Source organism: Petaurus breviceps, unplaced genomic scaffold, assembly GCF_028583685.1.
Source record: "Petaurus breviceps papuanus isolate PSGF00001 unplaced genomic scaffold, PetGlider_PUasm1.0 90903, whole genome shotgun sequence".
In the NCBI taxonomy this organism is placed as follows: Eukaryota; Metazoa; Chordata; class Mammalia; order Diprotodontia; family Petauridae; genus Petaurus; species Petaurus breviceps.
The window spans coordinates 8,297,552-8,323,445 of NW_027187376.1; the positions used below are offsets into that span (position 1 = coordinate 8,297,552).

The window sequence follows — 25,894 nt, forward strand, 5'->3', positions numbered from 1 at the left end:
CTCTCTCTCCATATATATATATATATATATATATATATATATATATGGGTGTGTATACATATGTATATTTGTGTGTATATATACATATATATGTGTATGTGTATACATATACACACTACAATTATGTAAATTAAAACAACATTGAAAATTAGACAGACTGTGATTAATTGTAATGAATAATCTTGGTTCCTGTGCTAAACAGTGAAGTGGATGTAGCTCTAGGCCTATCTCTAAGATGAGAATTGAGATCCCACTTCAGACACTAGTTATATGTCCCTGGGAAAGTCATTTAACCTCTGTCTTCATTCCTCAACTGTAAAATGGTAATAGTAATGGCATCTAGCTACTAAGGACTGTTGTGAGGCTAAAATGAGATAATATTTGTAAAGCACTTAACCTGGCACATAGTAGGCACTTAATAAATCTTTCCTTCCTCCCTCCCTCCTTCTTTTCTTTCCTTCCCTTTCCTTTTTTCCCCTTCCATTACGCTTCCCTTCCCTCTACTTTAGGAAGCTTTCTTCGGCAGTATTATGGAGAATGTATTAGATAAAGGAGAAAACAGTAGCAGGAAGACTGATTAAGAGTCTATTGCCATAGTTTAGGCATTTGAGGAAAATCTGAATTAGGAGAGTAGCTTTGTAAAAGCGATATAATGAAATACATTGTGAAGGTAGGATCAGTACTTCACAATTGTATGGGTATATGGAATGAGAAAAAAAAGGAGTTAATGATAACTCCAAGAAGACATCTCATCTTACCTCATTGCATAGATCAGAGATATTGACAGTTGGAAGAGATCCCGGAGGCCATCTAATCCAATTTATGCATGAAAAGGGATCCCCACTAGAACAGACAAGTGGTTGTCTGGAATCTCCTTGAAATCTACGAGGTTGAAAGCTATGTATGTGGAAAACATCTTATAATGTTAGAAGTTTTAATATTTTTTTTATCTTTGCTGAACTTCCCCACCCCCACCCCCAGGTTTTGTTCTTTATTTAAGGGTCTGCTATCTGGAAGGTGGGGAGGAGGATACATTAGGAAGTGTAGATCACATAAAATCAATAGATATTACTATTTTTTAAAGATAGAATTGCCTGAAGCATTGAAAGGTTTTGTGACTTCCCAGAATTATATAGTATTTTTCAGAGAGGAAACTTGAACCCAATTTCAGAGAAAATCTCTATGAAAAACTGTTCAGTGAATGAATCAATGAATGACTAAAAAAGCATATAAATGATATATCTGTCTTTGGTCTATGACACACTAGAAAGACAAAAGGAACTTCTTGGTATATTATATTTTGAGATGTTCTACTCTCTGGAGGAAAGATATGAATCAAACAAAATACTTTACCCCTAGCTTATGACTCTCATTCCCCACCAAACTCCTACTGGACCTACATCAGCTTCCACATTTCTTTTTTCAGTGATTTAATTTAAGAAAGATCAAATGCCCATAATTCATTTTCTATAGAAAAGACATGTCTGGGGCTTTCTCATATAAAATATAGAATATCATAGATCATCTTCTTAGACTATCCTAGGTCTTTAGTTTATTCTCAGAAAAAGTCCTATAAAAGAACACTTGATGTTCCTGAAAAATCTTAAAAAAAAAAACCATAATGTAATAAAGGTAGCCCAAGTACTGTTATTTCACAATATTGTTTTCAACACTGAATAACCAAACCCCAACTTAAAGTCATCTCCTGTCATAGTGACATCTACCTGTAATAGTACCGTCTACCTATAATAATGGCATCTACTTATAATAACACCTCAGCCAATGCCTGGATAACAGCTAAGCTTAGCTCTGATGTATATTCCAGTTTTGTACTTCAAATTAATGACTAAATATTGGACAGATATAAAGTACTTTATACAAAGAATACTTATATGAACATTTATTTATAAAGACCAACACTTTATTATGAACAACTATCCCATTTACAGGTAAAGAGACATTAAGTTGATTATACAGCCTAGTTTATCCCCAAATGAAAAGTAAAGAGAGTGATCTAAACATGTTTTTATCGCTACTGTAGTTTCTCTCAGTCCACAGACAAAGCCCGATTGGTTGCTCCAATTCTTCAGTCTTTTGAAAAAGGACTGAAAGGAAGTCTCATTGCTGAATTTCCAACTATTCCACCTCTGACTAATTAATTACATTTTCTTTTTGTTTTTGTGCTTACTATGTGGTTATTTATTCTGATTCTCTAGAAAGATGATGTCTGTGGCTATTTATCTTAAATTAGCGATGGGGGTTAGTCCCAAAAAGTGAAGAGCTTCTTCTGTTACATCCTTTATAAAATGTTCTTTTTTTTTTTTTTTTTTTTTTTGCTTTTTGGAGGCGGGGAGGTAGGGCAATTTGGGTTAAGTGACTTGCCCAAGGTCACACTGCTAGTAAATATTAAGTGTCTGAGACTGGATTTAAACTCAGGTCCTCCTGATTCCAAGCCTAGTGTTCTATTCACTGTACCACCTAGCCACCTCTATGTTCTTTTTTTTCCCCTCAAGCCATCATCCTCATCATGCTCCTAGTCTCCCCTAACCCTAACTCTGCTTCTAGTCATTAATTTCAGTGTCCCTGTGCTGATTCAGTGCATCAGGTCTTCTCACAGAGACTTGATTTGCTCTTGCATAGACATAGTCCTATCCAGCCCAGAAAAAACACTAGAGTTGTCATTAGAAGACCTTAGTCCAGTCTTAGCTCTACTACTTCATAGCTCTCTAATGTGGGCTAGTCAATCCGTGACACTGATCCTTAAATATAAATGATGAACTTGGGTTATTAGATGTTCAAGGTCTTTTGAGTTCTGATTTTAGCCTTATGTATGTCTAGTCCAAACCAATTACAGTCTCAAATCTTCTGAAAAATCAAATTATGTAGCCTAGTTTTCCCTGCACAAGCATCTTTCATTTATTGTCATTTATTGTAACTCACAACCTCTTTTGATGAATATTTTTTACCTAAATCTATTTTCAAAGAATAGTTTGTATAAGAGGACATAACAACAATGATACCATCTTAAAACTTTTTCTAATATACCTGAATATGTTGACAGCCCACTACAAATACGTTAACGAATCGAAACTGGATGCTCATTGTAGTTAGGCAACTATTATATTTCTCCCTAATTGATTTGCTGTCTCACTAGGTTAGCTGTTACAAACCTCATCTCTCATCAAGCCTCTCATTGCACCCCCCTCTCCCACTTTATTAGCTGACGATCTCATCTCATATTTTTAAGAAAATAAAATTTTTTTGCCAAAGCATCCTCATTCTTTCCTTCCTCATCTTATATCATACAGATTACTTTCTCCCATTATCTTCTTTTTCACTCTAGTGGTAGATAAAGAGATGGCCCTCCTCCTTCTCAAGTTAAATGTTTCTAGAGGTGCCCTAGATCCCCTCCCCTCCTTGACTTCTCCAGCAAATTGACCCCATTCTCATTCCCACTCTCCATCTTTTCATTGATCTTTCCCTATCTACTGGTTCCTTCCCTACCACCTACAGACTTGCCAACCCCTCTTTCCTCACAAACAAACAACAGGAACAGCAAAACCTCTCCCTTTATCTGACTGTCCTCACTAACTACTGTTCTATTTTGGTCTTCCCCTTCTCTGGTAAACCTCTAGAAAATCAAAAACCAAAACCTGGCATATCAAGTGTACCAATCTTCTTCCCTCTCACTCTTTTTAACCCTCTGTAATCTGATTACTAACCTTGTCATTTAACATAAACTGCACTCTCCAAAGCTACAGATGATCTGCTAATGGCCAAAGGCCTTTATTCAACCTTTGCCCTACTTGACTTAATGTAGAATTTGACCTTGGATCACATTTCTCTCCTGGATACTCTCCTCTCTCTAGGATTTTACATTACCCTCCTATCATTCAGCTTCTTCTTGCCATGTTTTCCTAGTTCTTTCATGTCATTTCCATTAATTGAAGGTTGTATCCAAGGCTCTGCCCTTTCAATCATTACTGTCTCGACTGATGACCTAATCAGTTATCTATATGCATGTGATTCCTACTTGTATGTATCCAGTCCTAGTCTCTCTCCTAAGCTTCAGTACTACTTCTTTCCTTTCACATTGGACATCTTGACCTTAATGTTCTGTAGCCACCTCAAACTTAGCATATCCAAAATAAACTCATTTTCTTTCCTCCTAAAACCTCCCCCTTTCTGATTTACCCTCCCACTGTCTAGGGCACCAACATTCTTCCAGTTACACAAGTCTAAATTCTCAATGTCTCCTGAACTCCTTTTTCTTTTTCAGCCTACATAAATACAATTAGAACACACACACACACAAATGCACACACCCATACACATACACGTTCTTTCCACTCATACAGTTACAACCCCAATTCAAGACTTTGTGTTCTATTGTCTGGATCACTATGATAATCTTAAAACTGTGCTCCCTGCCTTTTTCTTCCCACTCTAGTACATCCTCCAATCAACTGCCAAAGAGAAATTTCTAAAGTATATGTCGAACAATGTCACCATCATCCTGACTCAGTAAACAACAATGTTCTCTATGATCTCCAGAATCCAATATAAAGTTATCTTTTGGTATTTAAACATCTTTAGAACCTTGTCCCTTCCCTAGACCTTAGTCCTAAACTACTATGTTGTAGTCTCTGTCCCTTTTCATTGGGTGTTCTGCATGCCTGGAATGCTCTGGCTTCATTTTGTCAACTTCTTAGTTGCCTAAGTTTCCTTCATGTCTCAGCTCCAAGCTCAGCTTTTGCAGAAGGTCTTTCCTGGTCACCCCAGCTATAGATGCCTTCCCTTCTAAATTACATTCCATCTGCTCTCATCTTCTGTGTATCTATTTAAGTGTCATTTTCCTTCTCTCACCACTCCCATTGGAATGCATTTTTTTTTGGTGGGGGCAGTGACTATTTTCTCCTTCTTTGCATAGAATTTCAGAAAATAGTAAGAGCTTAATAAATGTTTGTTAACAAGCTCCTTTTTTGTCCTTGAGGTTATATGGCCTATGGGATTTAGTTTTGCTTCACAGTCCTCATTCCTCCTCCTTTCTAACTTTCTTCTCCCTAATAAGCAATATCCTTATATCTAACTCCTCTCCTCACCCTGCAAGGTATTCTATGTCCCCTCTGTTTTCTTGTTACCAGTCTTCCATTTATTCCTCTACAGTTTTCATGATGGGAGGGATCTGATGAACTCAATCACCACAAGTTGTCAATGATTGAATTTCCCTTTTCTAAAGTCTTTATACATTAATGGCAAAAAAAAAAAAATAAGAGAATGGATCTCTACTTGTTGAATTTGTCAAGACTGGGTAATTTGAATATTTACCATTTAGATTATTGTCTCTTCCTTCTGAAACTACTTATACTGATGAATAACACAGATTTATATGTACTGACGTGATATTAAACATTAAAATTATATAATTGAATTTAATTTGACAAACATTAAGCACCAATGACATCTCAAGTTCTTTGTTTGGCATGAGAAATACAAAGACAAAAGAAAAAAAATGGTCCCCTGCCCTCAAGGAGGTTAAATTCTATTTAATTACTGGACTTTTTTTTTTTTCAAAAATAGTTTTAGAAATGGGATAGTTTCTTTTTTGATGGTTAATATATGATATGGGCATCTAGGTGGCAGAATTAATATAGTGTCAGACCTGGAGTCAGGAAGTCTCATCTTTCTGAGTTCAATTCTGACCTCAGACACTTACTAGCTATGTGACCCTGGGCAAATCACTTAACCTTGTTTGCCTCAATTTACGTAGCCATAAAATGAACTAGAGAAGGAGATGCCAAACCATTCTGGTATCTTTGCCAAGAAAACACCAAATGGGGTCATGAAGAGTAGAACATGATTTAAAATAACTAAAAAACTAAAAGATATGATCCTGAAGGAAGGTAGACTGGAAGTCTTCTCAAGGTCACCCTCATCAAGGCACCAGTCATGGGATTCTTTTATTTTATAACCATCATTATAATATATAATCTTTAAGAAGATGAAGGTTGATGGGCTGTGGCCTACCCTGGACTTTGATCTTAAATGGAGAAACAAAAATTAATGGCCCTGCCTCAAAGCAGAATGTAGTTCATTCACATGGCAGTGTGCCATTAGGTAACACTCTATGATTTGTGGTGACTGTCTCTGCTTCCTCTGAAGTGAATAAACTATTTTAAAGAATAATATCATTGAATAGAAATACATAATAATAATAAATTATAATAATGAATTTCTCTAGATTTTTATATTTCTCACATGTAGGTAGAGTGTATCATTTGACTTTGTAGTTGAAAATTCACAGTAATGGAGATTACAATTATATATGTGTACGTGTGAATTTAGGCTTAACTTTTTATTCCTCCTTCCTCCCCCATTTTCTCTTTTGTTTTCCAGCTGCAGAAGGAATGGTATGTAATCTTCTGTGTTCAAGTGATGGCTGCTGGGGGCCAGGCCCAGACCAATGTTTATCCTGTAAGCGTTTCAGCAGGGGAAGGACTTGTATTGAGTCCTGTAATCTCTACGATGGGTAAGAAATCTTGCTTACTATCTTTTGTCCCATGAGTTCTCTGGTAGTTCCATCACATAGGCTTTTTTAAACAATAGCAGTCTGATAAACTTTCAGGATGTGTATATTGCTCAAGGTTTTCAGTGAATATCAGATACTTAACAGCCTTTGCTTGAGGGGGCAATACTTTATAGATATCTACAAGATATTTTTTTAGAAAGGAAAAAAGGAAGGTATATTTGAAATTTTTGAGTAACCCAAGTACAATGCCTTAGACAGTAGTGTCATACACAAATAGAAATGGATCTTTATTGGCCACCCCTTGATTTAAAAAAAATACCCACAAATTAAAATTCTCTGTGTTTTATTGTATGTTTACTTATTTTGTTAAATATTTCCCAATTACATTTTAATTTGATTTCTGATTCATTGGAGACCCATGCATCCAGTAGGCTATGAGTTTAACAACTCTGAGCTAAACCACACATTCTGAAACAATTTTGTGAGTAGCATGTAGGTCTGATTTAATGATGACAATTTAAACAGACATCTTGGATGATGTATATAATTGTAGCATATTACTTGAACCAGATCATTGTCTCTAGTCTTCTTTTACCCAGCCCTTAGATTGTGTATTCTAAACTTATTTGTACGTTAAGCTTCCCTGTGTTGTTTATAAATCTACGGTGAATGAATACCTCCAGCTATAACTTTGGGTTAGATCAGTAATAATAGTAACTGAATTTTCCATACCACTTTAAAGTTTACAAAGTGTTTTACATACATTTTTAGGTGATATGAATTTCTTGGCAACCTAGTCAGTTAGGTAAAATAAAAAAAAAAAATGGATTACTATAATCATTTTACAGATGAGGAAACTGAGGGTCAGAGTATGTGTCAGTGTAACAGCAAGCACCCCAGCATCCCCAGGGTGGCTGCCAACACAGGTTCTTAGATCTGCTTTGATAAAGGAAAGCAACTCAAAATGGGTTAACAAGCTTACTTTAATCAGTCAAATATGTATCGTTTACCTAGTTCAGGGGAAAAAGGTCAGCACCCCGAACTTCAGAGTATACAGACAGAATTATCAAGACAGAGAAACAGATCAAGTAGACAGGTTTCCAAACTGTCCAACCATTACATCCATACCAAATCAATATCTGGGTTTTTCAAAGCTGGGGGGCTCTCAACAATGGCTTCCCATAGTCTCATCTGACCAAATCACAGAACACTTCTCAAAGTGAGCCCCAAAACAAAGCCTCAAATCAGGGTTCATATAGCCTTCTCCTGTCTCAGAGAATGTAACAACGTTCTGGACCCACTGGCCAATCAAAAAGTATCTACTGAAAAACAAGTCTCCCACCCCAGGCTCCAGGTGTACTTTAGCCTAGGGGCAGGGAAGATCTTAAAAATTTACATTCCCATTACAGTCAGGTACTGTAATAAGGGCTTTTTTCCCTAAATATTAACTCATTTTAGCTTTACAAAAACCCCAAGAGGTAAGTGATATTATTTTCCCCATTTTACTGTTGTAGAAACTGGGTAAGAGGTTAAGTGACTTTTCCAGAGTCATGTAGCTAATAAGTTTCTGAGGCAGGATTTGAACTCCATGTTCTTGACTTCAGCTCCCACACTCAATCCATTGTACCACCTACCTTCATTAAGAAGTGAAATGACTCAGCCAGAGTCAAACAGATATAGTTGTGTCAAAGGCTTTCTTCAGAAGTAGTTCTTTCTGAATCTAAACCCACCCAGCTTTTCTATATTAATTAATGTAATGTGTCTACAAGGTCTTGTGGTTGGGATGACCATTGTTTCAGGTTCTTTATTGCTCATCTGTCATGTAAATAGACCACAATATTTCCTGGAGTGTAACAGTGAGAGTCCTTCTGCTACTGAGATTATAGCAACAAACTACAAGGATGCATTAATCCCTAAATTTTAAATTAATTTCAATTTCCCCTCAGGAACTGCAGCCATCTCATTGAAAACAATAAAATCAGCCCTGTACCTTGTTGCATGACATTTCATAGACTCATAAAATCGGTTTATCATATTATATCATTTCATGCATCGTGGTTGTCCCTCATTAGGGATGATGAGACTTTTGTTTTTGTTGTTGATCCCAAATCAGATGTTCTCATATGGTTAACTGCAAGGATTTACAAATGTTCGATTTGCTTTGCCTGATTTTAATGCCCTGTGTCCCCTATCTTCCTGTAAACCTAGCAAGTGTCACATACTGAACCCCCTTTGTTCACATTAGTCTCAGAGAACTTTTATAGTTGGGCATATAGTAGTTGAAGGGTGCAAACCTGCAGATCACTGTGATACGGTTATACCAGTCTCAGAAAGAAAGCAAAATTTACCCTATGAAATGAGGAAAAGATAAAAAAAGAATTGTTTAAATATGAAAAAGGGACTCCCACTTTTTTTCCAGAATTTTGAAATGAAGTACTGCAACACATGATGCATTTTCTTTTTCTGAATTGTCTTTTAGATTCTTCATGTAATTATTATGAAGAGATTTTACCTGAAAGATTACATTATTAAGGAGTTTTTCAGAAGAAGTAGAATAAAAAGGCTTTCATGGCACATTGGATAGGGTTTGGGATAAGGAAAACTTGGATTCAAATCTTGCTTCAGATACTGCTAGTTGTATGACTCTCAACAAGACATTTGTCTTCTGTGTGCCTCAGTTTCCTCATCTGCAAAATGAAGGAAATAAAATGATCTCTCAGTTCTGTCTGAGCACTAAATCCATATGCCTATAAAACATATTCCTGAGAAAGAAAAATGGCCTGAATATGTGGTGAGAGCAAGAAATAATTTATACATTGCTTATTGCATTCATTGCAACGCAAGGCAAAAATAAAGAAGGCCCCAGAATTCTGGTTAATCCACTGTGTCTAATTTATACAAGAACATAGGAGTGAGTCATACTAAAAAGGTAGGCATTGAGAGGTTACAATCTGTATCTTTGGAGGGAGTACTCAAAAAATAGTTAGAGATTGAGGACAAGAGGTCAGAAAAAAGGTTAGCATTGAGTTTTTTTTCTGTTTTGAAAACAGAATTAGATTGATAGACTATATTTTGCAAGACTGAATCCTTGGTTTTCTGATGTTATCGAGGAAAAAAATTATTCTAAGCAAAAGAATTTCCAAAGAATTTGAGGACATACTTTTTAAAAATTCAATTTAAATTAATGAGCACTTATTAAACACCTACTATGTGCTAGTACTATACTAGGTTCTAGGAACACAAATTAAAAGTGTATATAATCCATGTATTTCACAAGGAAACATTCTACTGGGGGGAACTATCTACAAAATATTGATGAATAGAAACACACTTAAATTAAAAAAAAATTAAAAATGGGTGGAGGTACACTAATAACTGTAGAAATCAGGAGAAGCCTTTTAAATTAAATTTATTTGAGACAAACCTTGAAGAATGTAGATATTGACTAAAGTATTTATAAGGATGGAAAGCATTGCAACATGGAGAATAACATTTACAAAGGAATGAAGATGGTAGCTGGAAATTAAGTGCAGAGAGCAGCAAACAAGCTAGGAACAGGGTATTAACCTAGAGTATGTGGAGACTTTTAAGTGGTCTGTGGATATATGTCAAGAAGTCAATGAATTTGGATGGTAATAATTACATATTTATAACAACTGCAATGTCAATAATAATATCTGGCACTTTAAGATTTGCAAAGCAATTTGCAAATATTTTATTATCTCATTTTATTCTCAAAAGTTTGGGAGATTGGTAATATTCACCTAATTTGTATATAAGAAACTTGAGACAGATCTATCACAATTAATAAATATCTGAGGTTAGATTTGAACTCAGTGTTCCTAACATCAGGACCATCTTTCTATCTACTGTACCCCCAACTGGATTTTTTTCCCAATGATCTCCCACTGAAATTTATCATTCCCTTCTATTGTAAGGGAGGCAACAAATGTCAATGTAAGAAAGGGCTCGTAGCCTTCTCCAGGCTGCTAAAAATGTCCAAGGCACAAAAACAGTTAAGAGCTCCTGGGCTAGACTGAAATATATGTGAGGGAGTATATTAATGTGACTAATATTAATAAATCCTAAGAGAGAAGCTAGATCCAGATTGTGAAGGGGTTTATATGGCAAGCAGCTGAGTTCATATTTTATCATGGAGGCAACAGCTTCCTCAGTAGGATTAGACCCAAGTTTTAGGAATATCATTTTGGCAGCTGTGTGGCAGATGAAATTATTCCATAGTTACCAGATGTAGGATGAAAATTATCCTTTTAGTCACTTTTGTAAGCTTGTAGGTAAAGTGGGAGGAATGGTCTCTTCCCTTAGTCTCTCTCTTGAATCTCTACTTTGGGGCCTTGGAATCTTTAAACTGGGGAACCCCTCCCCATATACTCCAATTTGGGCTTTGCCAGGCTGGTGAGAGGTCAATAATATGTAAAATAAAGGGTACTTTATAAGAGGACAATTGAATATTGATTCTCTGGCTTTGAAATATTGAGTGTCCAATGATCTCTGATGGAGTGTGGACTCTAGTCCATTAGAATAGATGGCATGATGGAGATCTATGCTTCCTGCCAGCATCATGTATACTCCCATTTAATTCTACACCCTCCACCTTCCCATAATTCAATGTAATTGATCTTAGCCACCTTTACACATGTACCATAAGCAACAGAATTTGATATATGAAAGCCACATGATTATGATAAAGACAGACACCCACAATTTGGGAGCTAGGTAAAACATTAGTTCTCAGATGTCATAATTAAAAAGTTGAATGATTTTCTCCTAAACAAATAAACAAAAAAACTTATATATATATATATATATATATATATATACATGAAGATGATTTGATTCAAATGGGAAAGTATAACTAAATCAGATCAGTCTTTTTTAAAAAAGCATCACAATGAGGAATTCCCTTTAGGAAAGTTCATTAACAACTGCTTCTCAAAAGGCATCGCCTGGGGTTTTGAGAGAGAAATTGATTTATCCACAGTCATGCAAGAGCTCAGTTCTTCTTGACTCAGAGATCAACTCTTGATGATGATAATGATGATGGATTTATATACCATTTTAAGGGTCTCAAACCACTTTACAGTTATCACCTCATTTTATTGTTGCTGTATCCCTGGGGGGAAAAGAAAAAGTACTCATCCTCATTTTATAGATGAGGAAATTGAAACAAATCAATATTAAATGACTTGCTTAAGGTCATATGGAAAGTATCTGAGGCAAGATTCCAACACAGATAAGCCAGATTCTAGGTCCATTGCATTATTACCTACACAATGCTGCTTCTCAATAATAATATTTGTATTACTGATACTATATCTAAGAAAACAAAATCTGGCATATTAAATTTTCCCCCCACCTTGTCTTTTAATGGCAGATATTTTTAAAATGAGGGAAGCCTCTTTTTGAAGACTCAAAAGTAAATTGAAAAAAAAATGTTGACTTTTGAAGAGTCAGTAGCATTCATGTAACATAGCAACAGAAGAAAAAATAATAGTGCAATAGCTATCTTCAGGTGTTAAAATATATTAAGCTTTAGCCTCAAGTATTTTTTTAATGATTTACAACGTATTGCTACCCAGATTTATTAACTTTAGGCAAAATGATAAATATGGCTTTGCCATCTCAATGAAACCTTCACGTTTGTACTAGAGACTGAATTGAAACATATTACATGAAAACAAAGTTTCCCCAATGTGAACCGAGTGTTCTCTCCAGTGGGGAATGTGGAGAGCATCTGGATATTTATATTTTCCCCTAATGGAGAAGCTATTCCTCCATGTACAAAAAATATATATATATTCAAAGTTTTTGGCATATATACAAACAATTCTATTATTTACCTTGCAGTAGGAATTTTAGCAGGTCTTATTGTGTATCTCATGTTGATAACCTCTTTGCTCACTCCTCCTTGTATGACTGATGTTTTTTCAGTGAATTTCGAGAGTTTGAGAATGGTTCCATCTGTGTAGAATGTGACCCCCAATGTGAGAAGATGGAAGATGGCATCTTGACATGCCATGGACCGGTAAGCATGAAGTAAATATGATATCATAACATCACTGTTTGTAGCTGGGTATTTTAAAGGACATACAAATATGCTTATGATAATATTCTTCCATTTATTCATCCATATAATCTTTATTGAACCCTTGCTGTGATACAGTACTGTCACAGTTACCAGAAAGGAGTGAATGCTACAAAAGCATATAAGATAAACTTCCTGCTCTCAAGAAGCTTATAATCTAGTAGTTGAAATGAAACTATAAATAATGAAAATTAAGCAGTCTACTTATAAGACATCAAAAATGGTACAAACTCATTATATCAGTTGTTATTGGTGTTTGAGGAGAGGAAGAGAATTCTTAACAAAGAGTGATCAAGAGAGACTTCCTGAGGGACAAGGGACTTGAGAATAATGTAACATAGAGACAATTGAGGCTTATTTGACAATTAAGGAGACCCTTTTTATAAATCATCCATGAATTATTCTAATGATTGTTATTATTGAAGTCACCATGGCTCTTTCATTCCAAATTATCTTAATAAGCCTTCACATCACTTTTCAAGGGATCAGTATTATCAAGTCTCACCTATTTTCAGGTATCTATAAATGTAGCAGCCACGATTTCCAATGTAGATAAACATTAATCCAAAAGGAAATATTAAAAATTTAAATATTTTCCCATATTTCTTTTGTTTGGCAACATATTTAAGAAACATCTACAGTCTTCCTTCTCCATTTGGTTTGACCAGAAATTCATGCTACCTTGGTTGAATTGGGCTCTCAGTATAACTCAGTAAATCATTTTTCATTTCTTCCAAACCTTTCACTCTTTTCTTAATTGCAAACATAACCCTATTTCCTCACTCAAAATAGATAACTTTGACTTTTTTAAAAGTCAAAAATAAATAAATATATTCCTTCTCTGAACTGACTCACCAGTTTATAACACATCCTTTCTCTCCCCACCCCTCTTTCCAGTGTTAATTTCTTTGGTCCTTGAGTACACAATCTCAATGTTTCTCATCCCTTTTGGAACCTTGGTTCATTGTTTATCCCTTTAGTTTCTTGCACCTTTAGTCTTTCTATGTCTAATGATTGGATCCATAATTTAATTCATGTAGGAAACTCCCAGATGAGGAAACTTATTCTATTCATGCAGGTCACTACCTTCTCTGAAACTTAGAGGCATAGAAAGTTGCCTAGGTCAAGATAAGTTATCCAGGATCACACAACCATTAGGTGTCAGAAGTAAACCTTGAACCCAGTGCTTTCTGGCTCTGAGTCAGTTTTCTACTACTTTTCTCTTTGTCCATAAATATTTTCATTTTCCGTATCCTAAGAAAACCATTTCTCATCTCAGTACCTTCTTCAAACTTTATTTTGACCCTTTGCATTTCAGGGTTATGTTTCTAGAAAGAGTGATGTCTATTCTACTTTTTCATGATTCCTTTGCTCTTAAGCACTTTTTTTTTTATCTGACTTATGTCTCCCAGATTCTGATTCACTCTTATTGAGCTCCTCAACAGTATGATAGGTCTTTCCCCCCCCTTTCTTTGTATCTTTAGCCCTTATTAGAGTGGTTCACATATAGTAGGGACTTAACAAATGTTCTACCTATCAGCAATTTATGATCTTTAGGTGGATTTTGGATCTACTCAATCCCATTAAAAACAGAAACTAGTGGTGTGACAGAAATATTTAAGGAGAACAAGAAAGCTCACAGACTTTGGGGAGAATTTATTTTTGTATTGTACTTATGCATTCCTATGTATTATTCTTCTCCAAATCTTTCTAGATTTTAAGCTCTTTAAGGTAGGAATCATATTTTACTAACTTAACCTCTCTTTTCCCTATCCTTTAGCATGGTTGAATTGAATATAAGCAAAACAGCAGTAGGTTTTATTATAATCATTGTTATTACAATATAACAAGAAATAATGAAGGCTATTTTTTTAGTGTAGATAGTATTAAAATTCTCAGACATTGTATGGTAGATCCTGGATTGTTTAAGAGAGGATTTGCTGAAGAAATCACAATTTCACCATGCCCCAGCATGGGCAACATTAACATAACAGTAACCAGTCAGGTCAGGGTTTGGAACACAGGAATTCCAGTTGTAGGAGTATTAGAAGATCAGGAATATAGTTACTTTGGAAAGGCTTAGAGGATCTGGCAAATCTAGAGGTCAGATCTGGAAGTATTTTGAGTTCAAGGAATCAAAGGTCATGAGTGATCTATCAAGATAGAGCCTCAGAGAACAGGGAGATCAAAGCAATTGATCTAGTGAGCAGAAAGTTCTGATCATAGGCTAATAATGTGCTTTCTGTCCCCTCACATTTTCTACTAAGTTTCATGGTCTAAGAAAGAGACAGCTCTGAAGCAGAATGAGGGCTATGGCTGATTCTATTGATGGTAGATATACAATGGAGTGTCTCTTGCAGGTTCCTTGTTAGATTGGCAATGCCAAGGATTATGGGAAAAAGCCACTAACATTAGCAATGGTAACTCATTCCTCTGGACCCCAGCATAGCCCACTGTTCTCTACCCTTTTTAGTACTATTGTATGTATTGGTATTTGTTTGTCCCTCTAAGTATTATTAAGATGTGTGTGAGACAAGCTATTGCTTTCCTTTTTTTTTTTAATTGATTGATAGGTAGACTTCTAAGTAGAATATTAAGTAGAAAGTATCAGGTGTATTCAGATCTGAATTCAAATCTAGTCTCAGACACAGTTGTGTCATGGTGAGCAAGATACTTAATGTCTCTACACTTCAGATTCCTCATCTGTAAAACGAGAGTATTGTACCCAAAGCCTGTAAGATGTCTCAGTTTATGACCCTATGACTCTTACAATGTTGTATCTGAGGCAAAAATCTAAGAGAAGGCAGCTCTGCAAGGGAATTCTCAAAGGTCGCTTACTTAATAGAAGATGTTTCAACCAAAGCACAGGCTTTTTTTTTTTTAATTCTTCAAATTACATATAGCACACTGAAAAGGAACCCCATTTTCTAAATCACACATTCGATGGAAATGGTGAGATACGGGCTCTGGGACCTCCCCCCCCCCCTTGAACTCTGTTAAATCATCTCATTTGATGAGGCATTTGCTTGAGGCAATAAGCCTTACATTGTGGCTGAGCCCAAGTGTCTGTTATTAGCCTTCCCACCCTTGAGCCTATCAAAGTGTCAATCCACCCTTGAACTGTCCTAGCCCACCAGTTGACAGGTGGCCTCCAGCAACTTCCCACCCTTTATCACTCATTGACCTAATTAACTCCTTCTGAAGATCCTCCCCAAACTTCTCCCCTACACCACCCCTAGATTACTCCCACAACCTTCTGTAATATAAGACCCCATCCTGTCTTCATTTTTGTGAGAGAGCCATAGAATACTGAGAGCAGCATAGAATAGTGAGAGTGCCGTAGAATGACATAGCACATACTTACTCTGTGTCTAATGCAAGTGAACTTTTAATAAACTTTACTTTTCTTTGTCTGAGAGAAGACTTGAGTCAAATTCATTTGGCAGGACCCAGCATGTTGGTATTTTGGGGGCTCCAGAGCAACCCTAACCCTTTTTATGGGTGACCTCTTCAGGAAAGAGCGCTGAACCCAAAATCTGAATTCAAATCCCACTTCTACCACTGTAACTGTAACAAGTGACTTTCTATGGGTCTCAGTTTCCTCAATTGAAATAATGAGGGTGGATTAGATTAACTTTGTAGTCTTCTGACTCTATGAACCCAGCATCTCACTCTGGGGTACACTGCAGACTTTCTCCAGCGTGCTCAAGAAATCTCTTCATCTTGGGAACTCACTCTAGTCCTAGAATTTGCACATTGGAAGCACCTGTGGACCCCACAGCCTCTAAAACTTATTGGTTGACTCTTGCTAGAACTTAAGGAAGGCACTAGACTTATATCTTGTCTTTAATCACCTATAAGCTATATTCCAGACTGTGTTTAGGTAGGTTCTGACTTTTATCCACAAACCCCAAACATTTTCCTTTGTTTTTTATAACTTTTTCTTCTTCCTTTAGAATGGATATTCCTTGGGAGGGAGGACTGACTACTTTTATGCCAGTGTTTGTAATTCAGCTAATTAGCACAAAGCCTGGAGCAAAGTAAACTCTTAAAAATGCTAGTTGATTGGCAAGAGCATCAGGGAGGAGTAAGGACAGTCATTGCTTTTTATAAGTGAGGCTCCTGAAAACTGATATGAAGGGAGGGGTAACTATGCAATCTGCCAGCCATAGCTATGATGCCGTATTCATGTGTTTGTCATAAGATGCATAGATTCATCTGGATTAGAGACAGAAACAGAGGCAAACTACAAAGGAGGGGGGAAAAAGTTGAGACACAAGAGAAAAATAGTTTCCTAAATCTTTTTTAGCTACAGGTTTTGGTTACTTATCAGAGAGAAATAGTACTTCTTCACTTAGAGATATGCAGTCTATAGCTTCTGGCTTTCAGCCAATCCTCAGATGGTGATCTTGATTTTTGAGTTAAGAGGTGGCCTGGAGTCAGAGATAACAAGAGGATATTGTCTCCACTTCCATTTTCACTCATCATGTTTATCAGTTCATTCAAAGCACTTAGGGTCTTTGGGGGTTTAAGTTAAAATGTTCCAAGTTTAAGAATGTAAAATCAAATCTGTAGCCATCTGAGTTTCTTAAAATTTCTTTTTTTATGCTAATGAAATTGGAAGTCAGTTTTCTTTTTCTTTGACTTTTTTATCATTTGTTGAATTTTGTCATGTTTAGAAATGAATTTATGCTTTACAAGATCGTGTTCATCTAAATCACATTGTTTAAAGATATTTAGAAAACGAGGAGGTCCAAGGGCGGGGCTTCCAGGGGCTAGCTCAGGGGGCGGGGCCTGCGAGCTATTCCAGGCCTAGGGCGGAGGGAGTCTGCGCATAGCCACCAACTCAGAGGCCTGAGGAGCAGACGAGATGGAAGGTCCTGCATGGATCCCCAAGGTATCTCGGCTTCTGGGGGCCTTCAGCAACCCAAAACAGGTGACCCGAGGTTTTGCTGGTGGTGTACAGACAGTAACCTTAATCCTAGGAGATGGTATTGGACCAGAAATCTCAGCTTCTGTTATGAAGATTTTTGATGCTGCTAAAGCACCCATTCAGTGGGAAGAGAGGAATGTCTCTGCCATTAAAGGACCTGGAGGAAAGTGGATGATTCCTCCCAAAGCCAAAGAATCCATGGAGAAAAACAAGATGGGCCTGAAAGGCCCCTTAAAGACACCAATAGCGGCTGGACATCCTTCTGTGAATCTACTACTTTGTAAAACTTTTGACCTTTACGAAAACGTGCGTCCATGTGTGTCCATTGAAGGCTACAAAACCCCTTACACAGATGTAAATATTGTCACAATTCGGAAGAACACCGAAGGTGAATACAGCTGCATTGAGCATGTGATTGTTGACGGTGCCGTGCAGAGCATCAAACTCATCAGGGAAGAAGCGAGCAAGCACATTGCCGAATTTGCCTTTGAGTATGCCAGGAGCAATCACCGCAGCAACGTGACTGCTGTGCACAAAGCAAACATCATGTGAATGTCAGATGGGCTTTTTCTCCAAAAGTGCAGGGAAGTTGCAGAAAACTGTAAAGATATTAAATTTAATGAGATGTACCTTGATACAGTATGTTTGAATATGGTACAAGCTCCATCCCAGTTTGATGTTCTTGTGATGCCCAACTTGTATGGGGACATCCTTAGCGATTTATGTGCTGGCCTGATAGGGGGTCTTGTTGTTACACCAAATGGAAACATCGGCTCTAATGGAATTGCAATCTTTGAATTGGTTCACGGAACAGCCCCAGACATTGCTAGGAAGGACCTGGCCAAGCCCACCACTCTGCTTCTGAGTGCTGTGATGATACTTCGACACATGGGGATGCATGACTATGCAGCAAAGATTGAGACCGCCTGCTTTGCAAAAATTAAAGGTGGAAAGAGCTTGACAAAAGATTTGGGAGGAAATGCCAAGTGCTCAGACTTCATGCCACTGGGTAAAAGACCTAGATTAAAGAAGGCTTCTCCCCTTAGGCACATTGCAGCAGTCACTCCTCATGGACTTGGGAAAAACCTATTGTAGACTATCTACCATCCATATACTATAGGTTGGGCTTGCATATTTCTTGACAGAGCAAACATTCTAAATCAGTCCTTTTCTTAATACATTCTATGCCCAGGGATGCAAGTGACCCTCTGGTGCCTGCTTCCAGTGGACTTTATTTGATGCATTGTTTTATTTATTAAATGTCTCTCTCTGGTGAAAACGTTTTATATATTGTAAGGATGGATTCCTGCCCTGTTGTTTTCCATTGATCACCATTTTACACTTCAGTTAGAACAGCTTTTTTCCTCGACTTATAAATATTCAAGATACTGAACTAACAGAAGAAACAGCTAACTTTTTAAAGAAAACCCCTATTTTCTTTGGAGCATGTAAAGTTTAATGGGAAAAAAACAGGATACTAACATAGCACGAGATGACATTCTTATAAAAATAAACGGGTATAAGAGGAATTTCCTGGGAGAGTCACATCAAAGAGGGTACAAATGATACATTTTAAATTTGTCTAGTGAGCTAAGAAATAAAGAGATTTGCTCTTCAAAAGATTTCTTGTATGCATGAATAAAGATTGCAAACCCGAGATATATTAAAAAAAAAAAAGAAAAGAAAACAAGGAGGATAGAACAGACCTTACCTGATTATATTTAAAGCTCAAATGCAAATGGAATTGAGTGTCATGTCTGTATTGCTTTTGTCTCTTTTGCCCAGCTGGTTCATTTTTACATTATATGATTCTTAATCCAGGAGAGAAAAACCCAATTGACTCATAGTAAGCCTTTCTTTCCCCCAAGCCCAGCAAGAAGACATCAAAAAGTCTATTGTCTTGTAGGATAAATTAGCTGTACTACTGTGCATACTTGTGCAGTAAATGATTTCTTTTAATAGGCAACATTATGTGTATAACTACCCAAGAGCAGGTATTAACAATGGAAGCATGAAAACTGTACATTTTGGGTAGAGGGTAAAAAGTCATCATTAGCAATGTCTTCCTGGTGAATAGTTACCAGCACTCACAGACTACGCATTCCTGAAGCTATGGGTAGGGGGCCAGAAGGGCAGCTAGATGGTACAGTGGATAGAGTCCCAGGCTTGGAATCAACAAGACTCATCTTCCTGAGTTCAAATCTGGCCTCAGACACTTCCTAACTGTATAACCACAAACGAGTCAGTTAACACTCATTGCCTCAGTTTCCTCATCTGTAAAATGAGCTGGTGAAGGAAATAGCAAACCACTCCAATATATTTACTAAGAAAACCTCAAATGGGGACATGAAGAATTGAACACAACTGAAAAATAACAACAAAATTTACTGAGAAGATATAGAAAGACTCAAACCTTCTCAAGTCAGAAGCACACACTCATCTACAAATTTGTCACTGACTGACTAGGGCTCAGATTCGTAAGCTCTTTCTACCAAGTTCATTTCTGAGTACAGCATACCCAATTGAACAGTCTTTTCCTTGCTTTTAGGATGGTATTTGGGCCATCAGCCAAACTTACAGTTGGGTTGCATCAAGTATTTTACTTTTCAGAGCTGACTCCACTGCTTTGGATACCAGCAGGATACAATCCTGCTATGGATTCTAGTTTGTGGATCTCTTATTGCTCAGTTCAAAATTTTAGAAACTTACAGATTTGTGAGCTAGTTTCTTCTATCTCTGATACTTATTTACTTAAGATCTATAGAGAAACCCCCAAAACCACCCTCTGTCTCCTTCTCTCTCCCTCTCTCTTTCCCTCTCTCTCTCTCTCTCCCCATTCTCCCTCTTCTCCCCAGAGGTTTAAACCACTTATTAGTACTCTCACAAAAGGGAGAGAAAGAGAACTTTCTTTTATCTGTGCCAGCATAATAAACTGAGCTTTAGCTCAATCAAAAGGCTTTTCATCATCACAGAGTAAGTCATCAGGAAATATTTGAAGGATTTTCTGTACAGGCTTTGAATTGGTGGCAGAATTCTTATATCTCCCGGTATCATATGTTTCCATAATAAGAAACTCCAAGCCTTCATGAAGGTTGACACCAGGCAGTGGTGTATTATTCATAGTTTGAAGATCCTTAAGGCTCAGTCTCCCATTTCATTATACACTAAATATATAATTGGAGAAGACAAACCATATTAGCTTTCAGCTACAGGGAGGATGGAAGGAACTGGAGAAACTAATTATGAAGTTCACCATAAAATGTTGAGGCATAGGGTTAGGGGTGCTCAAGACCCTAAAATACCAACATGCTGGGTCCTGCCAAATGAATTCAACTCAAGTCTTCTTTTAGCCAAAGAAAAGCAAAGTTTATTAAAGATTCACTTTAATGGGTAGACTCTTAAGGAGCCTCAGTATCTGTGATGCTTGTACTGGATAGTGGGCCAGAATCACCTGACACACAGTGAGTCTGCACTAGATCATTCTTAGATGCTCTCACACCTCATGGAGGCAAGATGGGGTCTTAGGTACAGAAAGGTTGTGGGAGGAATCTAGGGGTGGTCTAGGGGAAGAGTTTTGGGAGAGTCTGCAGAAGGAGTCAAATGAGGTCAGAATCCAGTGATGTGAGATTAAGAGTGGAAGGTAGCTGGAGGCTACCTGGAGATGAGACAATGGAGAGTTTGGGAGGATCAAGGGTAGGAGCTAACTGGACAAAGGAGGGCTAGGCTAGTAACAGAGGTTTGGACCAAGCCTCAATGAAAGGCTTGTGGCCTCAGGCAAATGCCTCATCAAATGGGAAGATTCAATCAGAGTTCTAGGGGGTTCCCAGAGCCTATACCTCATCATCCCACCCTCATACAAATGGGACCCATATGCATTTGGGGTAAAGGGCAAATATCTCAACTTCTGAAAGTGCTTCCTGCTGGAAAGGGGTGTATAGCTGTCCCTGCCTCTCTAGGTCCTGTTCCCAGCATGGAGTGGGGGTGGTAGTGGTCTGAAGGGACTTGGCCCATAATTGTTGGGAAAGAGTAAGAAAAAGCATCATACTTTATTTGAGCTTTGAAAGAAATTAGGAATTCTGAGAGATCTGGGTAAATTGTGATGCGTTCAAGTCATGGGGCATCACCTTTATAAAGGCTCAGAGGTGGAAGATGGAATGTTAGGAATTAAAATTTTGAAGGAGGCTGAACCTGCCAGAATGTAGAGTTTGGAAGTGGTGGTTATGTGATAAGGCTAGAAAAACTTTGAGCCATGCTGTATTGGAATTTCATTGTTATACTAGAATGGACTGCAATACAAATTCCATGTTTTTATCCAGCAATACCACTTCTAGGCTGGTACACTTAAGGGATCATACAAATAGGAAAAGGACTCACATGAACAAAAATATTGATAGCAGCTCTTTTTGTGGTAGCAAATAGTTGGAAATTGAGGGGATGCCCATCAATTGGGGAATGGCAGAACAAGTTGTGATATATGAATGTAATGGAATATTATTGTGCTATAAGAAATGATGAGTAGGCAGACATCAGTATAACCTGGAAAGACTTGAATGAATTGATGTTGACTGACATGAGCAGAACCAGGACAAGACTATACACAGTGATAGCCACAATGTGCAATGACTAACTTTAATAGACTTATCTTAGCAATGCAAGGATCAAGACAACTCCAAACAATCATAATGGAAAATGCTGTCCACATCCAGAAAAAGAACTATGAATTCAGAATGCTCTCTCTCTTTTTCCTCCCCCCCTTTTTTTTCTTTGTTTCTTCTTTCTCATGATTTCTTCCATTGATTCTAATTCTTCTTTACAGCACGACTAATGTGAAAATAGTTTCAATATGAATATATTTGTAGAGCCTATATCAAAAAACATGCCATCTTGGGGTGGAGGAGGGGAGAAATGGAGAAAACACTTTGGAACTCAAAATCTTATGAAAGTGAATGCTAAAACTAAAAATAAATAACTTTAAAAATAATTCCACTTTTTAATAGGCCCTGTTCCCTCCTTCAGTTTTAAAAAAAATCTTCTTGCTTTGTGTCAGAATTAGAAAATGAGAAAGAATTACAAGAAAAAGTATAGCAGAATAAAGATCATACCAGGAAAATGTTGGGGAATCTAGTATTTTATTTTTCACAACTCAAAGAAGAAATTATGATATAATGGAGTACAAATCCTGTCTTTATGACCCTGGACCCCTTAACATCTCAATGGCTCAGGCAGTTATAATCTTTGAAATTAATATAGTTTTGGAATATTGTAAATAACTGAGGAGTTACCAATTATCATTAGTGGAAGATGTTTCTACATTTAGCGTACCCTATACTGATGAAATCACAGGTTAATTCACCACCCCTCCCCCCCGAAAAAAACAAAAAAACAAAACACACCCTCATATGCCATTAATGTGTGGAAGTAGTAGTGAGAGATTCTTTTATATGTAAGGCAAAAGCTTTTTAAGCTTTAGGGTTATGCAAAAATTAATGCACTGCCTTGATAGAGAATGAATTTCTTCTTAACAGACTCTATCAAGTGGAAACTAGATGATGTTCAGGGACTTCTCATTCAGGTCTTGACTAGATTAAATTGTCTTTGGTATAATTTCCATTTCAGGAGGTTTATGATACTGCTACCTACCATTTTAGACTACTGGGAAGCAATTTGGTATAGATAAAGGAGAGCTTAGAGTCGGGCTCTTTGGGGAGTCTGAATTCTTCCTTGCTACTTCCTGATATCATTTCCAACAAATAACTGATACAAATTAGCAACACAGAGACTGAAAAAAACACCACCCAATCTAATTGAACTAAACAAACCCCACTAGACCTTTTAACAAGTACACAGACATGCCAGAAAGTCAAAACTGATGTAGTCTATAAATTGATTTACAAAGTGTTAGAGACAGTGGAAAAATTTACTTCATAAATAAAGATAAAAAATTACAAAATCTCAGCAAGGGAAGTTCAGCACCTATTTATATTACTTATAAGACAACATAATTAACATGCCACGTTATTAATATAATAGATAATATATTATAATCATATGTTTTATATATAAATATATGATATACACAATTATATGATATAATATAAAAATAAAATATATAATGAATATAATATGATGAAATACTATACTCATTAATTATACTTATTATATATAATAATATGTATTTTGTGTGTAACCCACTCTTTCAATGAATCTGCACTACAATGTATCCAATATGTAATCACCCATACATTTTTAGAAGGTATAACCCATTACTTTCTCATCTAGCCTTAACGCTGTTGGATAGCTCTCATTGTTACATAAACATTACCCCTTTACCTCAAGATTACATTTGATTTTTTTTCTTCTTTTTTACAACCTCTAACTCTTGGTTTTGTTCCTTGGAGGGTAAACTGAATAAGTCCAATCTCTCTTCTATCTTATATCTTTTCAATTATCAGAAGATAAATGATATCTTCTTCATTCTAAACATTTTTGGTTTCTACAACTATCTTTTGTATGGTTTGGATTCACAGTTCTCTACCATTCTAATTGCCCTTCTCTAGAACCTATCTGTCTAATCATTATCCTTTCTAAAATACAGTGTACATATAGTATTTCAAATGTGATAGGATCAGGGTAAACTGCCTCGGGGCTATTGCCTGCTTATACTTCGTATCTATACTTCTCTTAAATTAACTCAAGGTTACATTAGCTCATTTGGACAAAAATAGAATTTGACCCAAGAGAGAAGCATAACTATAAAATAGTTTATGTGAAAGAAATCTGAAGATTTTAGTGGCTAGTAAGCTTAGCATCAGTCAACAGTCAACAAAGATAATGTGAATTTAGACTATAGTAAGAGAAATATAGTATCCACATTAGATGATGATCCTGCTGAAAGGCTGGGTTCAGACTGTATCTTTGAGTATGTGCTTGCTTCTACACATCACATTTTAGAAAAAAATTTGATAAGATGCAGTTCATCCAGAGCAGGACAATCAGAATGGTAGTGGGCCCTAAATCCATGCCATAACACAAAGACTAGTTGGTTGAACTGGGAATACTTAGCTTAGAGAAGAAATAATAGTTGTCTTCAAGTATTTGAAGGACTGTCATGTGAGAGATTGAATGTGTTATTTAGAATGTGCCCATGAAAAACAACCAGAAAAGAGTGTTGCAGAGAGTAAGATTTAAGCTCAATGTAGGGGGAAAAACACTTTCTAGCAATTTTGGTGGCCTTGGGAGGTAGTAGGGTTTTCTTCTTTTGAGGTCTTCAAGCAATAGCTGGAAAATTGTTTTGCAGGTATATCGAAGGAGACATTTTGATAAAGAGAATTATGTTTTACCTCTAGAAGTCTTTGATCCTTTGAAGATTATAAGTAGACTTACTTCACAAAGCAAGAGGAGGATTTAATAAGCTAAGTACTTGGGACTCAACTGAACTAGATCAATTAAAGATAAAGCAATTATAAATGAGTAAAAAGTCGTTAAGGATAAAACTGAAGGGGAGATAACCAGGAGATTTAAAATTGAAGATTTATTAGCATTTGTAGGGATCAATTGTTATCAATGATGATATTGGAGCCTCTATATTTAGACTCCACAAACACCTTTGTCCCTGATGTACCTATATGGAAAACTGGGAATAATTTTCAAGACAGTGAAATTGAATTAAATTACTTCTGAGTTCTGAGAGTTACTCTAGCTCTGAGATTCAATGATTTTCCTATTTATCATTCCAGGTCAATAGAATGTCATTTATTTAGTGCTTGCAGTTAGGGAGGAGAGAGGCAGTACTGTTTTTAAGCCTACTCACTATTTCCAAATATTGCCATTTCCTACAGAATTTTAACTGATAAGAAGTTATTGTTGCAATGAGGAAACTAAGAGAACAACAAACTCTCTGAGTCAGAAATACCAGATCTCTTTGCCAAATAGGAAGACACAACAATCATTGTTACTGGGTCAGACAAAGTACATGCAGAATTATTTTTTGGAGGCAGAAAATTTTTGAAGATACCAAGGAACTAAATATGAATATATTTAAAGAAGGAGAAACCCCTCCCCGCCCCCCGTAGCAGCAAGCACTCCAGCGTTCCCCAGGGTGTCTGCCACCACAGGTTCTTGGATCTGTAAATAACTATGTACAGACAAGATATATAAAGAGTCAATGCAAGGTCATTTCACAGGGGAAGGACGCTATCTACTTGGGAAACTAGGAAAGATCTACAGAGGATGGGATTTCAGTTGTTTCTTGAGGGGAGGTCAGAGATACTTGGGAAAAGCATGGAAATGAGAACATTCCGGGCATGGTGGGCAGCCAGTTCAATGT

General features: G+C 36.7%; 1 protein-coding gene and 1 pseudogene across 1 annotated transcript in view; both read left to right on the forward strand.

Moving 5' to 3' along the window:
• The window catches only part of ERBB4 (erb-b2 receptor tyrosine kinase 4), a 1,413,192-nt gene that overhangs the window by 1,020,916 nt on the left and 366,382 nt on the right, over window positions 1–25,894 (forward strand). Inside the window, exons 13-14 of the mRNA XM_069075217.1 lie at window positions 6,397–6,529; window positions 12,482–12,575. Coding sequence (XP_068931318.1) covers window positions 6,397–6,529; window positions 12,482–12,575 — 227 coding nt within the window. The remainder of the gene's footprint in view (window positions 1–6,396; window positions 6,530–12,481; window positions 12,576–25,894) is intronic.
• On the forward strand, window positions 17,457–18,595 carry LOC138151669 (isocitrate dehydrogenase [NAD] subunit alpha, mitochondrial pseudogene; annotated as a pseudogene).